This window comes from Acomys minous (assembly GCF_964271855.1).
Source record: "Acomys minous genome assembly, chromosome: 1".
NCBI classification, from domain to species: Eukaryota; Metazoa; Chordata; class Mammalia; order Rodentia; family Muridae; genus Acomys; species Acomys minous.
Window position 1 is genome coordinate 139,916,857 of NC_140483.1, and position 18,820 is coordinate 139,935,676.

The window sequence follows — 18,820 nt, forward strand, 5'->3', positions numbered from 1 at the left end:
TGTAGAAATGATTATTAATAGTTAATATTGAGAGCCGGGCACAGTGGTGCACGATGTAACTCCAGCACTCGGGAGGCAGTGGTGGGTGGATCTCCGTGAATTTGAGGCCAGAGTGGTCTACAAAGCAAGTCCAGAATAGCAAAAGCTACATAGAAAAACTCTGTCTCAAGAAACAAACATAAAAATTAATATTGATTCATATTATTAGTAATGTGGTTTGATTGAGTGAATTTCCATTAAGTAGAGAGGACTGGCAAGAGCCGAGATGAGGAGAAGTTTGACCCAGTTTTCCTCTACTATAGTTACTTTTTTCTCATTTTAAAAAACAATCATAGTGTAGAGACATCTGTGAAAGAGGTAGAGAGCAGGGGGTCAGAAGCCGAAGGGTGCCCTCAACTACAGGAGACCCTACTTTCCTCTCACCTCCCGTCCTCCTAAAAGTAAGGAGCACAAGCAGCAGACTATGTTTATCCAAGAGACCTTCTGAAGATGTTGGGTAGAGCTTTGCAAAACCTGTCATTGTATCGCTCAGAGTTGGTTGTGTTCTGGGGGATTCATTATCCTTAATTAGACACGATAGAAATTAAGAACAGTGGACACAGAACAGTCGAGCACTGTAATGGCAGCACTTGGGGAGGCAGAGGCAGACAGATCTCTGTGAGTTTGAGGCTAACCTGGTATCTGAAGAGAGTTCAGGACAGCCAAGGCTACACAGAGATACCCTGTCTCAAAAAACCTAAATAAATAAATACAAACGAACAAAGAGCCACAGGCTGTGTGCCCTGAATCAAATTGGTCATTTTTATTATGTTTCTTACAAATTAAATGAGGGTACTCATAACACCTAACTCATAGGGTACTTTGAAGAGACTAAATCATAATTTAAAAGTCCCAATACTAAAGCAATATTCAAACTAAAGATAGTAGAAAATAAAATAAAGTCAGGCATAGGACCTTGCACGTTGAAATTCTAGGTAAATCACTATGGTTTGCTATTGTTTTGATTGTTTTGATTTTGCTTTTTGTAATTATTAGTGCTAGTTTATAGCATCTTTACTAATATTCAATATGCATTGATATCGATATCCCATCTTTAATCTGACTACTGGAAGCTTGATCAGTCTTCAGAAATCCTCTTTGTGCATGTGAGGAGAGAGAGAGAGAGAGAACCAGGATTAAATAACTGTGAGGGATCATTTAAAATTTTTTCAGTTGCAAAACTTGGAATATCCACTTGTCTAGAATTCAAATTATTCATCATTGCTAATTATATCAGTGAGTTTCTGGTTTCCCTTTGACCACCTGCCTCTCCATTCTTTGTTTTTCATATATAAAACCTATATGAACCATATGGATTCTGACAAATTATAATTTTAAGCTCTAGATGGGTGCGATATCTGACTCATGACTTTAATATAACAGCACATGGGAGGCTGAAACAGAAGGATTGCTGTGAGTTTAAGGCCAGCCTGTGAGAGCCTGCCTAAAATTAATTTTAAACAGTATTGTCCTTGACCACAAACTCCAGTATTTCATATGAAGCAACTAATTTTTCTTCCTTATTAAATATATTTTTAGAGTATATATTGGTCTTTTAATATAATTCAATTAATTTAAATATAAACTAACCATGTGTATTTATTTAATTTAATACTCAAGCCATCTTTGTGAATTACGTTTTTCCAATATAATCTCATAAAATATCAAGGCTAAAGAGGGGTTAAGAGTTGCCTGTCGTTGTGCAGTTAATAAGCACCATAATTAGATGTGGGCCTCACTCCATGTTCACCTTTCACAAGACATCAGAACAACCTGGTCAGAAAGCATCTACAAACCCTACAATGAGCCATCTCTCTTAGAGTAGACTGTTCCTGCAAAGGCTGTCCATTCTACAGTGGCTTTTAATGGACTCAATTTGAGAATATCCTTCGCTGATCTTGTAACCTCCTTAACTGACAAAATGGAAGAAAATTAGGATTTAAAAAGTTCTTAAATAAAGAAGAATTTGAATCTGGAAAGATGGCTAATAATTATAGAAGAGCTTTTAGCAAGGATATAAGAAGGAAAGCTAAAAGACACTGTCTGTCTTGTCAGTCTGTATATCTAATCTATCTATATATAGAGATTTCTATATATCTATAATGTAGGTCTATCTATATCTATTTATCTGTCTGTCTCTCTATCTATCATGGTTAAAATGCACATAAAATGGAATTTACCATTTGTGGTAGTTATTATTTATATCAAATTGGCAGCATCTAGAACCATCTAGGAAATGATCCTCTGGGGACCTGTTAGAGATGATATAGATTAGGGTAATTGAAGTGGAAGACTCACCTTTTTTTCTCTCTCTTGAGACAGGGTTTCTCTGTGTAGCCCTGACTGTTCTGGACTCACTTTGTAGTGCAGGCTGGCCTCTAACATACAGCAATCTGCCTCATTTTGCCTCCAGAGTACTAGGATTAAAGGCATGTGCACCACACTTGGCTTAGTTTACTTTCTGATGGGCTGTTATGTTTTCAATGTATATAAAAGCATGCATTCTTTTATTTTCTTCTGAAAAAGATCATTATACTTTTCATAGTATTGAGATAGAACTGCCTCATAATTTGCTATTATCTTTTGTTAGTCTACCAAAGCAGAAGTGTGTGTGTGTGTTTGTGTTTGTGTTTCTTTTATGCAGGTTCTTACTGTTTAGATCAAGCTAGCCTTGAACACAGAGATCTTTCTGCTTTATAAGCAAAAAATTTAAAACTACCTCTCTGAGTTTCTACTCAGTTACTTCTAAATCCATAGTAATTAAAGTAGTTTTCATCCAGTATTACTATTTTTAAATTGTTGAGAGCTGATCACCAAAGGAAAGGTAAAATGAATTAACAGCTTAGACCTTTTTTATGAGCTTTTTAGCTAGGCATAAAGTTTCTTCAAAGTCTTTACAAATTGTAGCCAGTAGTTATTTGAACAAAAGAATGTGCAAGTTCAATTAAGGCAGAGCCTGTCTGTTAATCTAACTCAGTGGGCTGCTTCATACTTAAAGTCATGAAAATGACAATTACTTTAAGAATAAGGGTCTGTGTTTTATAATTCAATATTTCTATAATTTACAATACTTAATACTTACAGAAGGAGCATTTAAACTAAAAGGAATAGTAAGTGAAGCCCAGTGTAATATATACTCTCTGTGAGACATTAGAATATTTCTTTAGATTTGTGTTGTAGTTCATGTGGCTGTCAGCACTTTGTGGAGAGTGGTATGGAGCTGAAATTACCCAAGTAATTCAGAATTGTTGGAATTAAAGGCATGTACCACCACTGCCCAGCTGAAATTCAGAATTGTTGAAACCTTTAAAGTATAGAACATTATAAGTTTCAGTCATTATGGGAATTTAAAACATTTCCCTCTTTGATCAAAGCCATTACTGAAGCAAGTTGTAGTATGTAACCAAGTACTATAACTTAGGCTAACAGTTGATTGTTGAGTTATATGCATTCCTTTTGAATTTCACTGTATCTGGTTTCTAGAACATCTTTTATGCTCTCTCCCTGCCTTTCCATCATATTTTTTTCCTAGATGGAAAGGAGGGCAGTACAGTCAACTCTTGTCTGAAGCATACATAGGTAGAGGAGGGAAAAAATAGTGTCCAGATTCAGACTTTCTCGATCCAGAAAGTGAACCTCATCTAACATTTGTTTTTTGTGGTATGTGGTTAAACACTTCTGTTGTCAGCTCTGAGAATTGTTTCCTTAAGGATTTTATTTATGAACTACTGTATTTGGATACTCTCCTCAGTCAACTAACAACAGCCCACAAAGTGCGAGGCAGCTCACCTTAGTTAAAGTAATCTATAATGTATTCCCTTTCCACAACAGTAAAATAAGATGTGTGCTTTTACTCTGGTGGGATTCGTGTCATGCGGTTAATTTCAAGGAGAGGAGACTGCATGAATATAGTGAAGGTTGAGATTCCAGATTGGAGTTTAGTCCCCCAGTAAACCATCCTTCCTTCTCTCTGTAGGTAAGGTAAGGCATAAAATAATTCTTAGCATTATTAGATAGCCAATTATGTAGGGAACTGTATGATTTTAATGATTTAGCTAGTAAGCTCAACTTTGAAAATATACATTATAAGTTTATTAACTTAAGACTAACATGTGGGGCTGATGGCTCAGTAGGTTAGGGTACACAATGCCAGTCTTTATCTCATTCGGTTCCTGGGGCCTACATGGTGAAGGGAAGTTGTTCTCTCCTCCACGTATGCGCATGTGTGTCATTTTCCTCCAGCAAATAACAACAACATGTGAGCTGGGTATGGTGGCTCATGCATGTAATTCTAGCACTCAGGAGACTGAGGGAGCAGAATTGCTCTGAGTTCCAGGATAAACAATGTGAAACTATCTTAAGCAAACATACAAACAAATAACAAAAACAAATTTTTGCTTATGGTCATATAGGATATAGTTTAAATACTGGCTTCCAGTTATGTTAAGTTCTTTGCATACCTACTTCCATTAAAATGGGATATTGTAAATCATATTTCTACTTTTGTGTAATTTTGGTTATTTGGTATGAGTTATTTTTCTGATTCTGAGTGTCACAAAAGTGTCTTTTTACTCTTCCACTGTATAGTTAGGGTTTTATTGCTGTGAAGAAACACCATGGAAAATTGGGAGGGAGGGAAGAATGGGAGGATACAAGGGATGGGATAACCATTGAGATGTAACAAGAATAAATTAATAAAGTAAATAAAAAAAATTAATTTTGTTCACCAAAGAATTTAACTTACTTAGTTTATCATAGGAGTCTATTATAATTATTTTTTAATTTAAACAAGTTTTTTACTAAGAAATTTTAAATATAATTTTACTCATATGCAATATGGGATTGGTAATATTTTACTAAACTGAAAATACATACCCAAAACTCAGATTTCAAAATCATTAAAAGCTGCTAATATCAAGTAATTTAAAAAAAGAAGAAGAAGAAGAAAATGAAATTTCTTGGTGGAGTAACATCAGGAAACATCCCGTTTGAGAACAATATGACCACCAAAAAAGTATTTTGAGTAACTGTTTCAGGAATTTCATTGCTATTTACTTTGGACTAGTTTATATCCAATACATTGGCTTGTTGTCTTTTCCCAAATCTAGAATATCACCACCTTTTTTACATAAGAAAAGTCTAATGACAAGTATTTCATACTTTGATATTGTCTTATCTTGATTCTGTTAAAGCAGCTTCCCACTCTCGTACTTAAATGCTGCACCATTCAGCTTCTCGTCCTGTGTGGATGAGTTCACCTGTATGGTTGTATAGGGTTAAAACTTTGGAATAAACAAAGTATTTGGAATTTAAAAAAAAAAAAAAAAAAAACACCATGACCCTGGCAAGTCTTGTTAAGAAAATATTTAACTGGGGCTGGCTTAGTTTCAGAGGCTTAGTCCGTTACTGTCATGACAAGAAGCATGGCAGCACGCAGGTAGACATGGTGCTGGAGAAGGAGCTGAGAGCTCTAGGAATCCCAGGCAGCAGCAGGAGACTGTGTGCCACACCGGGAGTAGCTTGAGCATAGGAGGCCTCAGAGCCCTCTCCCACTGTAACACTCTTTCCCCAACAAGGCCACACCTAATAGTGGGCCAAGCATTCAAACACATGAGTCTGTTGGGGCCATTCCTATTCAAACCACCACACCCAGTATTCTGCTAGTCCTCCTGTTTTGTACCTCTTGCCCCTGGGAAACTAGCTTCTTTAGCTTCTGCTTTAGTTTTCTTGTATTTGTTTTGTGCAAGTGAATTAATAAATGAACATCTTCTCTACCAAGCGTACTAAGGGGTGCATGGTACCTGTTTAACTTTTATCCTTTTAACATTTTCTTCATTCCAGTGAGCAGCTATGTTATTACTTTACTGTGTCTCAAAACACAAAAAGGGGACTGAGTCTCACATATCTCAGGCTTGCCACAGACTTGCTGTGCAGCTAAGGATGACTTTGAACTTCTGATCAGCCGGCCTCTAATATACAAGTACTAGGATTGTAGGCATGCATTACCATGCCCAGTGTTACGCTGTGCTAGGATTCAAGCTCAGGACTTTGTGCAGGCTAGGCAAGCACCAACTAAGTTATATCCACAGCCCTCACATTATTAATTTTAGTGCAGTTAGATTTCTAAGTGCTTACCTTTATGGTATAGTTACTGTCTGTGTAGGTGCTCTGTACTGTGCACAGTAGAATGCTGTGGGTTTACCAGATACCTAGTTCAGTGGTACAGTTTGGAGGATTAATAGAATATATAGATTAAATTGTGGTTGTTTTATATGGTAGTAACATTCTTTAACTTTTTAACCTTGTTTCTTTCATTAGTGATTGCTAATTTTATAAATTGAAGTTTCTTTTATTTTGTTATGTTTCTTTTCGTGGATGAGAAATGAGTTTTCAAAACAGCATTTATTTTTATTTAAATTACTTTTGGTTTTGCTTTAAAACTGCTTCTTATTGGTATAGAAATACACTTTGAATTAGTACCTGTGAATTTTTCTTTCTCTTGACTCTTTCAAGACATAATGTACTTTATTTTTCTGTATATAGTTATAGTTATAGTTATTTTGTTTTGAGACAGGTTCTCATGTATCCTAGCTTAATCTCAGCTTGATATATAGATGAAGATGCTCCTGAACTCCTGAACCTCCAGCTTCTCCTCCCAAGTGCTCAAATTATAGACATGTGCCACTACATTTATTTTATGTTGTATTTTGTGTATTGTAGGCAGCAGCCTACTAATTGAACTACATCCTGAGCCCTTGGTTATAGTTTAAAGATAAGTTCTTTTTAAGCATTGAAAATCCTTCATCAGAGTTACCAGTTTATCTGTTGTTCTACTGAAAAAAAAATGTTGGTTGCATGAAAATTTTAGCAGTTTGGAGTAAAGTTACTGTACAATCCCTTTTGTATTGCTAGGAATGGTGGGGTATGTACGCAATTTTTAGCACTGGGGAAGCTAAGATAGAATCTCAAGCCTGTTGGCAGTCTCTGCCCTGCCTCAATAGACAAAAGCTAAAACAAACCCCATTTCCCCATTCGGGTGTTTGTGTAGATATGCTTGTGTTTTGATAAACACTAAGGAGTGAGCCTGCTGGATCTTACAGTATGGAAAATGTTACCTCCAGGTGTCATGGTGCACTCTCATCCCAGCACTGCAGGAAGCAGAGACGTGTTGATCTCTGTGAGTTCATCCAGCCTGCTCCACATAGAAATTCGAGAGGAGAGAGAGAGGAGAGAGGAAAGGAAAAAGAGAGAGAGAAAAAGTCAGGGGCTTAACTGTGTAAGAAAACTAATTTCTCACAATAGCTTTGCTCTTTTGTGTCCTCACCAGTTATCAGCATGCATTTCTGTTCCTTAACCTCATCAGCATTTGGCAGTGTCAGTATCAGTTCTGGCCAGTGTAGTGGTACCTTATTATTTCAATTTGCATTTGTTCAATTATATAGGGCACTGAGCATCTCTGGATGAATGTATGGTTTAATGCATATTGGCATCCATAGAGGCTATCTAGGCCAACTTCTGTAGTGTCTTCTGTCACTGTCTACCTGGAGCTCACTGATGAAGCAGATGAGCTTGTGAGCTAGGCCCTGAGAGTCTATGCCTGCACTGCTCTGTCTGGCTGTTTCTGTGGGTGCTAGAGACCTGAGCTCAGGTCCTCATGCATGTGCGGCACGCACTTCACCCACTGAGCAAGCGCTTCAATTTCTGTATTTTGGGTGGGGTTTTGTTTTTGTTTTTGTTTTTTTGAAAGAACATTATGTTACTCTTTATTGGTTAGAAATATAGGATGGTGAACTTGGTTCTCAGTAACTCTTGGGAGGTTTTTCTTTTCCTTTTTTCTTTTCTTTATATTTTCATATCTCTAACCTAATAACTTTTGTAACGTTATTATTCATTTTGATCCTAGAAATCATTTTCTGGAATTTAACATCATTTTTGATAGTTTCACACATATAATGCATTATGATCATATCTGCCTCCCTTTATGCTTTTCTTCTTCCCCTCCAGCTAAATCCCATTTTCTTTTTTTTAATATATTTTACTAATTTATTCATATTACATCTCAATTGTTATCCCATTCCTTGTATCCTCCCATTCCTCCCTCCCTCCCATTTTCCCCTTACTCCCCTCTCCTATGTCTGTGATGAGGGGGACCTTCTCCCCTGTAAATGCTCATAACATATCAGGTCTCTTCTTGGTTTTTGGATGGTGGTGTTGGTGATTGAACCTACGGCTTTATAGTGCTAGGCAATAGATACCTTTCCTTTGTCTTTTTATATGCTGAAATTTCTCTACTTTATTATTTGTTTGTTTGTTTGTTTGCTGTGGGTGTCAGTGCATGTGCAAGGGAGAGGGGCAAGTCAATATTCTCTTCTTCCACCATGTAGGTCTTAGGGATAGCAAATCAGGCTGTTAGACTTCACAGCAGTCACCTTTACCTGCTGAGCCATTTTGCCAGCTCCACTTACCAACCTCATGTACTATTTTCTTACTGGTTATTTTCTTTTTCCATTTGATTTGGGGGTATATGTTTTAATAACTAATTTCTTTTATTATTGTTGTTGTTATTGTTATTATTAATATATAGAGGTTTATTAAATGAGCATGGGGAGAGAAGGAAAGGGGGAGAAGGGTACCCTGGGGGGAGGGGGCAGAGAGAGGGGGGGAGGGAGGGAGGGAGGGAGGGAGGGAGGGAGGGAGGAAGAGATATGTAAGAGAAGATAACTAATTTCTTTCATATATACATACATATATATGTGCAAATATTTTCTTCCATTCTGTGACTTATCTTTATATTTTCTCTTGATCAAGATTGCTTTCTGGCTGGGTGAGGTGGCTGGCACTTGGGGAGGCAGAGGCAGGTGGATTTCTATGAGTTCGAGGCCAGCCTGGTCTACAAAGCAAGTCCAGGACAGTCGAGGCTACACAGAGAAACCTCTCTCAAAATTAATTTTAAAAAGGGGAAAAAAGAGTGCTTTCTGTGTGTGATTGCTTATCATTTTTATATTTCCTGAGTTTATTTTACTATTAGCTTTGTGTGTGTATGTCAGATGACAGCTTTGTAGAGTTGCTTCTCTCCATTCTTGTCTACATGGTGTCTAGAGATTGAACTTACGTCATCAGGTTTGTGTGCTAAATGTGTGCTTTTGCCTGCTGAGCCATTTCACCAGCTCTAGAATTGGCTTCTTAAAAATGTTTTTTCTTCTTATCCAACATTCAAGAGTTGTGCTGATACTATCAAATAAAACAATATATTTCTTCTTTTAGGTATGATTAGAAATAAATTTACCTTTAACTGTTTGGTAGAATTTGCTGATAAATCTAGCTAGAACTTTTGTTTGTAGAAATCATTTTTAAATGTTCTAAGTCAAAGAAGACTTTTAATTTTGAAAACTTTTTTCATTATATATTTACATGTACATGGTACTATGCTGCATAAGGACATTTTTATACCATACATATTTATGTTGAAATTATCCCTTACATATTTCCTACCCTTTTCTCTCTCCTCCTTTGAGTCTTCTTGGTTCTCAGACAGTCTATACAAAATGCAGAAACCACAGATAAAAAAAAAATAACATGGGTAGGGTTTTATATGTCTGTATAAAATATAGGAACCACAAATGAGAGAAAACAAATAGTTGTCTTTCTGACTTAGTTCACTTACTGTGATTTTTGTCCAGCTGTTTTCCGACTGCTCTTCTCTGTATGACAGCTTTGGATAGGCTTGTCAGCTTATTTTTATATTTTCCTAGGACTTTCTTTATCCAGAAGTTTGAAACTAACTGGTATAAAAGTATTCTCTGTTCTTAAATTTTTATTATTTAAAAATGATTATGTATGTATGTATGTATGTATGTATGTATGTATGTATGTATGTATGTGTGTGTCTGTCTGTCTATCTGTCTTTCTGTGTTCAGGTTACACACACACACACACACACACACACACACACACCTCCAGAAACCAGAAGAGAGGCCATTGGATTCCCTGGAGCTGCGTGATGTGGGTGCTGGGAATCAAACTGAGGCACGCTGAAAGAGCAGTAGTACTTAATTCTTGAGCCATAGTCCCAGCTCCACTCTTTTAGAAGAAGAGTCTCTTCTGATTATTTGTGCTTTGTCTTTTCTCTTTATTGTTTTATTAGAAATCAGTTTATTAATTATTTGAAAGCAAATAATTGTAGTGTTTTGATCTTCTGTAGTATGCTTTCTATTAAATGAATTTCAGTTTGCCTATGAGACTTTAGAGGTGGGAATATTTTGCAAATAATATTAATGACATACTGTGTTGGCTGGGACATTGGCTCAGTGGCTAAAATGCTTTCTGTGTGAGTACTTGAGTTAGAATTTCCAGAACCCAAGGAAAGCTGCATGAGACACATGATCGTGGGGCTTCTGCCAAGCTAGAGGGCAGAAACAGGAAAGTCTCTTAGCTCAAGACCCAGCTGGCTAGACACAGAGATTCTGTCTTAAACAGGCTGGAAGCCAGGGACCCACCCCCACGGCTCTCCTCTGACCTCTATGTAAATGCCTATATGCAAATGTGACCCCAAGTGAACACATCATACACGCGCACACACACACAAAGATGGAAGATACTGTATGTCGGCGCATGGCATTTTATTGGAAGTTGAAATGATATCAGATTGTAAATATAGTGTGTGTATGGGTGTTTTGCCTATATGTATGAATGTGTACTGCATGTGTGCCTGATGGTTGCAGAAGGCAGAGGAGAGCATCCGGTCTTCTGGAACTGACGTTACTCTTAACCACTTAGTCATCTCTTCAGCTCCTAAGGTCAATTTTGAATGGTTAGGTTCTTGTGTTTTTGTTTCTTGAGATCTCATTCTAGTGTGTGTTCCTCCCCCAACTTTCTACCTCAGCCTTCAGAATGCTGGGATAATAGATGTGTGCTACTACATCCAGCTCTCTTTAAAAATTTTAATTTGAGGTGATTATAGACTTGATTGCTTGCTGAAGGTATGTTTTTGTATCTACCAGTACATGATTGTGAACTGTGTGTGTGTGATGTCAGCATACAATGAATGAGGTTCCTTTAGAATTTGTTCTGTTGCCCTGTCCATTAATAGACAGTTGTTAACTGTTTTTGTTTGGGAAACCAAAAGCAAAATGAACACGAATTTTACCTATTTTTAGTTCTTCACAAGCTGTAGTAGGAATTCCCTCCTCCAACAATACTTTTCTATTACTGTTTTTCAAGAGTCCTGCTTGGTAGCTGCACTGTCAATACTTTTGAGGCCACTAGTAGTTTATAGAGATCATGGCAATGCTACCTAACTTAAGGACAGAACAGCTTCATGACTTTGAAAGAGCCAGATTTCTGTCTTAAATTATACCTATGTATCTCTCTGTCAGTGCTGAGCTAGTGCTCACTGCAGATTGAAAACATGTGATTTCTGTATTGAAGTACAAGCACCCTGTAATGGGAAATGTTACTTATTACTTGACAATAATTATATGTACAATTTAATAAACAAAAGAGAAAAATATTAAAGTATTTCATTTTTAAAATGGAAATTTATATTCCCAAAGTATTATCTTACTGTTTATTATATTATAAAAACTACTTGAATGAAGCCAGTCCTAGTATCACATGCCTTAATCTCCACACTAGGAGGCAGAGGCAGGTGGCTCTCTGTGAGGTTTTAGGCCAGCCAAAGCCTAAAGTGAGGCCTTGTCCTAAACAAACAACACCAGAAAAGCCCTGTTCAAGTGAAGATAGTAAGATATATGATAAGGACTAATAGCTGTTTTTTTTTTCTTTTTTAATTAAAGTCAAAGTCTAACTGGTAACATTTAAGAAAATGCTGAGAAAATGTAGTTTTTAGATAGTAAATTAGAGGAATGGAGGTGCACACTAAAGAATATATTGGCAAACTTCCTGAGATGTATGTACATAGGAGTTAGAACCATGTTGATTTGGGGGGGGGGTAGGAGGGGGTTTGAGATAGGGTTTCTCTGAGTAGCCTTGGCTGTCCTTGACTCACTTTGTATAGGCTGGTGTTGAACTCACAGTGATCCTCTTGCCTCTGCCTCCCTGAGTGCTGGGACTAAAGTCATGCACCACCATGCCTGGCTGCCATACTGACTTTTAAATGTCAGCCAGCTTTTATTCCCTTCCTTTCCCAGCACCTATTTGTGTGAACAGTGTTTCTTCTTACTTTTCAAGGAGGTTTGTCAAGTTTTTGTAAACATTTGCTAGTTACCCCTGTTACAGATAGCTGCTACCAGCAATGGTTCAAGGTTTTCTTTGTGAATTTCTTAGTTGTTAAAGCATGGCTAAGAATTTCCTTATTTCATTGTTTTGGGGACATAACCGATGCTTTGTACTTGATGGATTCAGTAAGCTAATGCTCCTAGTTGTGTCTCTTATATTATTGACATATTCTCATTTATATTCTAAATGAAAAAGTTTGCCTAAGTTAGTTTAATTCTGGCTTGAGTATGTCTGCCATTAATGTTCTATTAGTGAGTTTTGTTGTCCTTCTTCTTCTTCTTCTTCTTCTTCTTCTTCTTCTTCTTCTTCTTCTTCTTCTTCTTCTTCTTCTTCTTCTTCTTCTTCTTTTTCCTCCTCCTCCTCCTCCTCTTCCTCCTCCTCCTCTTCCTCCTCCTCCCTCCCTCTTCCTTCCCTCCCTCCCTCCCTCCTCTTTTTTCTTTTGGTGGTGTTTTGGATTTTCAAGACAGGGTTCTCTGTGTACCCTTGGCTGTCCCAGAACTCGCTTTGTAGACCAAGCTGTCCTTGAACTCAATAGAGATCTGCTTGCCTCTGCCTCCTGATTACAGGCATGTGTTTTATTGACCATGCAGGCTATATGGAGCAGACAGTGTTCTGAGGAGACTGAAGATCTGTCTTGTTTCATGCTCTAAGATGTGTCCTTTCCTAATCTCACTAGACAGTCCTACCAGTGGACAAGAGTCACACAAACAACTTACACCTGTCTCTAGTGACAACTAAAGTATCAGAGGTATTCTAGTTTCAGAAAAGTTATTAATAAATATGGATTCCAAAACTCTTGAAGTAGAGCTTTTGAAGCTGTGGATTAAATAGTAAAGAGATCGTTATGGCAGGTCTTATGGTAATGCACATATAATCCTAGAACTTGGAGGAAGAGGTAGTGTGGAGTATGAAGTGAGAGCTCATAGCTCTGCTTAAAAAACCCAAACCAAACAGTGCAAAAAGGAGACTATTATAATACTGTATTTTCCGGCATATAAGATGACTTTTTAACTCTGAAAAATCTGTGACAAAGTCAGGAGTCGTCTTATATGCTGGATACTTACATGCAGCTTGCTTCCCCTTGCTTCATATGTCCAAAGCATATAGTGCATCGGGCGATGTGCTGCAGATTCCCCATTCTGTGCAGGGAGCACGAAGTGGGGAGGAGCAAGCTGCACACATCTTCCTGTATCTCGAGGAAAAGACCTTGGGCGTGGGTTGGCTCTTCACCAGAACCTGCCCATTTGACTTGGAGGGTTGTGAGCGAGTCTTTGGGTTGAGTGTGGAGTGCCTCTTAAAGGGGCAGTATAGGCTGACACTGGCTGCCTGTGCCCTGCCTGCAAATAGACACATGCCCAAGTCTGCTACACCGGGGTATGCATTGGAAGAGGGGTAGTCTTATATGGCAAGTATATTCCAAACTATGTTTTAACTGGAAAAGTTGGGGGTCATCTCATAAGCCCATAAATTTTGAGTATTCTAATTTTTTGTGGTTATGCCAATATGGCACACTAAAATGTTTCATTGGCTCCTTTGAATTTGCACTTGTTTATTACATTTATCTTTGAATGTTCTCTTCTCAAATTCATGCAATAAAATATATAAAGCTGTTAACTTCATGTAGACTCTTAGAAATGTCTGTACCTAGAAATTTGGGGCATGGAATGCAGAGTCCTTCCCCCTAAACATTAATGTTACAACTAAAGTTATGTCTACTTACTTACATGTCCTTTAGGAAAAAATATGTATAAGAATGAGATACCTACACTTAGTATTTATGTCCCATAGCTTGCTCCATTCTACTAATTCCTCTTTAATCATTCCAGTGTTCTAAAGCTAGTATTTCTTCATTCATAGTGTTGTGATCTGGACTGTGAATATAGCTTTATATAAAGCACTTGCCTGGTTTTAATTTGGTTTCAGTGAATAAAGGGTGGTAGTGTTTATGATCCAGTTATATTTGATCCCAAATACACAGGATCCAGTGTATTTGGAGGAATGGCATATTGCTTGTATTTTGGAAACAGAAATATGCTACCTAAGATAATGGGAAGTCATTAAGTTCCTGTGTCAGTTGCCAAGTCATTTACATTTCTGTTTTCTCCAAGCCCCAGAAGAGATTCTGGCTGCCAGGATTTCAATTGTATTTGATGAGCCAACTAAAGTTTATAAGGATTAGATTTCTTGATACACATATTTTTCAGCTTTAGAAGAAGGGAAATATTGTTATGCATTTATCAAATATACTCCCCTCATATAGCAGAAAGGGTAGTAGAAAGGGTAGTCATTTTGCTGAATGTTTTATGTTGAAGTTATTTCAAGGTATTTCATGGGTATATGCCCACGAAGTGTTTGGAAATATAGAAGGTATTGTTTTTTCAAAAAGGTTAAGTACCAAAGGTAGGTAGTTTAGTTTACAGAAATAAGTTAGTCACTTTTGGGTTTTCTAATTTGTTCTGTAACATTCTTTTATTTTGTTTTAAATGTATGTTTCTCAAGTAAACAACAATTTAGATATTTCCATACTTTTTCTTTCTGATGCAGACTTCAGGTAAATTAGTATTTCACTGCATGTGATAATGTGTCCTATGTCTGAAGCCAGTGACTTTTCATTTTGATGTTCTTGTGATTTCATATGCTGTATTCTTCAAGCAATAAAAATCTGATGTCTTTTATAAAAAATAAAAAAGTACTTGCCTGTGTGTGTTTGTGTGTCTGTGTGTCTGTCTGTCTGTCTGTCTGTCTGTCTGTCTAAGGTTGAGTTCCAGCAAAACCAAACCCACCTGGAATTTCAGTGCAATTAAGAGTGAAAAACCTCTAATTGGCATAGAACCATAATCCCAGCACTTGGAGCCTGAAGTAGGGCACCCTGAATTAGAAGCTCCCTCAGGCTACAAGCAAGACTGTATTAAGAAAGGAAAACATGCCACTGCAGAGGTAGCTCAGGGCATAAGAGCACTGGCTACTCTTCTAGAAGACCCTGATTTGATTTCCAGCACCTATGTGGGAACTTACAAGTATCTTCTTAAAATTAGTATTCTCTCACATATTGCATCCCAACTGCAGTTTTTTCTCCTCCCCACGTCCCCTCTCCCCCAGATCTCCTGGCCCCTTTGCCTCCCCTTAGAAAAGAACAGGCCTCCTAAGACCATCACCCAAACATGGGATAACAAGCTACAATAAGACCAGGCACATACCATCACATCAAGGGTGTGTGTAGGAGGAAAAGGGTCCCACAGTAGGCAAAAGAATCAGAGGGCGCCCCTGCTCCCACTATTAGGAATCCAACAATAACCATAATGTATATGCTACCATAACATATATGCATATGACCTAGGTTAGTCCCCAATGGGCTCCCTCATCTCTGCAAGCCCCATGAATCCAGGTCAGTTGATTCTGTGGGCCATGTTCTCCTGGTGTGTCCCTGACCCCCTTGGTTCCTCTGACCCTTCCTCCACCTCCTCCTTATAATTGGGACTCTGCATCTGCTCCTGTCAGTTGCTGGATGGAGTCTCTCTGATGACAATTATGCTAGACTCTGGTCCCAGAACATTCTGCAGGCAAGACAAACTGTAGGTTGAAGGTTTTGTGGATGGGTTGACTTGTAGCCTTTCCTGGTTATAGAAGATGGCTGGTTCATGCTCTGTGTCCCCCATTATTGGGAGTTCTTGCTAGTACAACCATCTCTTCTATCTTTTAATTCAAGTTTTGAGGAAGCTGAGGCCCCCTGTTGGCCTCTGAGAGCACCAGGTGTGCGAGCACTGCATCAGACATATATGAAGCAAAATACCCATATAATGTACTTGATTTTTTTTTTTTAGAGGAGAAACAAAACAAAATGGCACAACCGACCTTCTAGAGATCTGAATCAGAAGAAAAGAAAGGATGATTTAGGGAATGAAACCATATATAGTCTGACTTTTATTCCTTATTCAAGCTGCAACTCCTATATAGTCAGACTTTAACCTAGCTCTCCATAATCGGTGTCCCTTACCCCACTGTTTTTCAGTGAAAGATAGTTTATTATGCTATGGGTCAAAGACACTTTTTTGTTGGGAGTATTTATGACAAGTTTATGTTAAAGTTTTATAATAGAATTGAGGTCTTTATCTATAACACATGGTGTAGGCATGCATTCACTGGTTCTTCAATGAAACCTTTATAAATTTTTGAATGTAACATTTGTCACCTAATTTTAATTTTATTAAAATTATTAAGAGTGTTCTATATTTAAATTTTCATGACTTATTTTGAGATGTAGAAGTAGGTAGCCTAAGCTAGCCTTGAACTCTCTGTGTATCAGAGGCTGATGGTAAACCTTTAATATTCCTGCTTTCATCTCATGAATTCTAGGATTACAGGCCTGTGGCAACACTCCCAGCTTTATGCTGTACTGTATCTAAACCCTGGGTTTCCTGCATGCTAGGCAGATACCTGATCTACCTGAGCCACATTCCAGGCCCATTCTAAACTGCCCCCCCAAGTATTCATTTGGTGTTACTGTCTCGTTATACAAAAGACAGTGTTGTATATTCATTTTCATAATATCTAATAGAAAAATTTTAGAGTGTGTGTGTGTGTGTATAGCTAGAGATCAACCTTGGGTATTGTTTTTTAGATGCTATTTACCTTGTTTTTTTTTTTTACATAGTCTCTTTCTTGGTCTAAAACGTGGCACTTAGGCTGGACCAGTTAGTCAGTGCACCTGTCTTTGCCTCCCTGGTGGTTGAATTACCAGCTGTTGCTACCACACCTGCTGGCTTCTTCATATGGATCATGGGGAATGATCATGGGAAATCAAACTCAGGTGCTTATGCAGCAAGCCCTTTGCTGGTTGAGTTACCTCCCCAGTCTCTTCACTTTTTTATTATGCTATCTTTGCATTAAAGGTAGAGTACTTCATAATTAAGGCAGTTTTTTTATTTTTTATTTTTTATTTTTCTACCTTGTAGGCTGCTTCCACAGAATGTTGGCCTTCTCTATGTTGGAGGTTATGAAAGACCCTTTGCACAAATCAAGGTATGATAATTCATTTTCTGTGTGTTTTTCTTTAGCATTTACTTATCTGCAACTCACTGTTTAGTAAAAACATAGTAAAACTACTAGCCTCATCAAAGACATTGTGAATATGAGGAAATGATTTCATGGATTAGTCTACTGAAAAAGTCGTTAAGCATCACCAGACCTTGCCACTGCGGTACCGAGTTGAGGGTGAGGGACTGCGGATTTAACTCATGCATGCATGCACGCACGCACGCGCGCGCGCGCGCGCACACACACACACACACACACACACACACACAAAAACACAGTGGTCCTTTGTGCTAAGAGCAGCAGCCGCAGCAGCAGCCGTGGCAGTGGTTTATTATTCTCGTCCCCTTCAGAGTTCCAAAGAGCCTTCTTATAGGCAGCAAAACAGGAATCCTCCTCCCAGGTGAAATCCCTCAAGAGGTGATTGTGCACAGGAGGAAAAGTCTTGAGGAAGGGAGGGGCACGTTCTCAGAGCAGTAAACATGACTAGCTAACCAAGATAAACACAGACATGGAAGCTGCTAGAAACAGGACATGAAACAGCAAGACAGGCAGGCAGCTCAGTCGGGCCTGGTTCCTACAAGACCCGATATTTAAAACGCTGTTCATTCTAGAATTGACTTTCAACTACATTTTTATTGGGGTGTGATTTATAGCAGTATACTGTAATTAGACATATATTGATAAATGCTAACATATTTTCTCATGTAGAAACTAGTAAGATAATGAAATATATCTGTCGACTTGAAAAAAAAGTTCTCAGATCATTTGGAACTTTTTATTGTAGATGAGTTTAAATATGTTAGTATTCCTGTGAATGGAGTTATACATTCCTTCCCATTCTCATGTCCCATCTTTCACACCGTGAGTATTTTGAAATCCGTCTACATTCTCGTACTTAACATTAATACTTGTCTTTGTGTGGTTGTTTGGGGAATTGAACCAAGTGCCTTGGGTGCACTAGGCACTGCTGTTAACCTGTGCATGTAGTTTTTCTGTCAGGGAATATGTGCTTTATTTCTCTTGAGTAGTAGAGTACCCTGTATTTCTCAAGGCTGGATGCTTAGGTCTCTTCCATTGACCTTCCACTAGTACACACTGTATGGATTGTTGTAGCTTTATAGTAAGTCCCCAAATAAGATTGTATAAATTCTCCTGTTTTGTTCTTTTCTTTCTATGTAGTTTTGGTTAACCCAGTTTCCTTTCATTTTCATATAATTTTTTAGGACTGTTTTATCAACTTATATAAAAGTTTTGGATTCTGTTGAATCTATAGATGGATCTGAATAAAATTGAAAAATTTAACAGGATTGTGATAGAGGTAGCATGGCTAAATAGAGTACTTGCCTGGCCTGCGTGAGATACTGGGTTTGGTTCCCAGGAGAGAAAGGGAGGAAGGTTGACTTTAATAATACGGGATCATTCAGTTCACTAAGTCCGTGCCTCTTTTGTTTATTCCAGCTTTAATGTCTCTCAGTGATGTTTTGTTTTGGTAGTCTTGCATAGTTTTGCA

General features: G+C 37.9%; 1 protein-coding gene across 3 annotated transcripts in view; it reads left to right on the forward strand.

Moving 5' to 3' along the window:
* RNGTT (RNA guanylyltransferase and 5'-phosphatase) overlaps positions 1–18,820 on the forward strand; it is a 225,814-nt gene that overhangs the window by 137,455 nt on the left and 69,539 nt on the right. For all 3 annotated transcript variants that reach the window (XM_084782759.1, XM_084782756.1, XM_084782757.1), the window contains exon 14: positions 17,229–17,295. In XM_084782759.1, the coding sequence (XP_084638885.1) occupies positions 17,229–17,295 (67 nt within the window). The remainder of the gene's footprint in view (positions 1–17,228; positions 17,296–18,820) is intronic.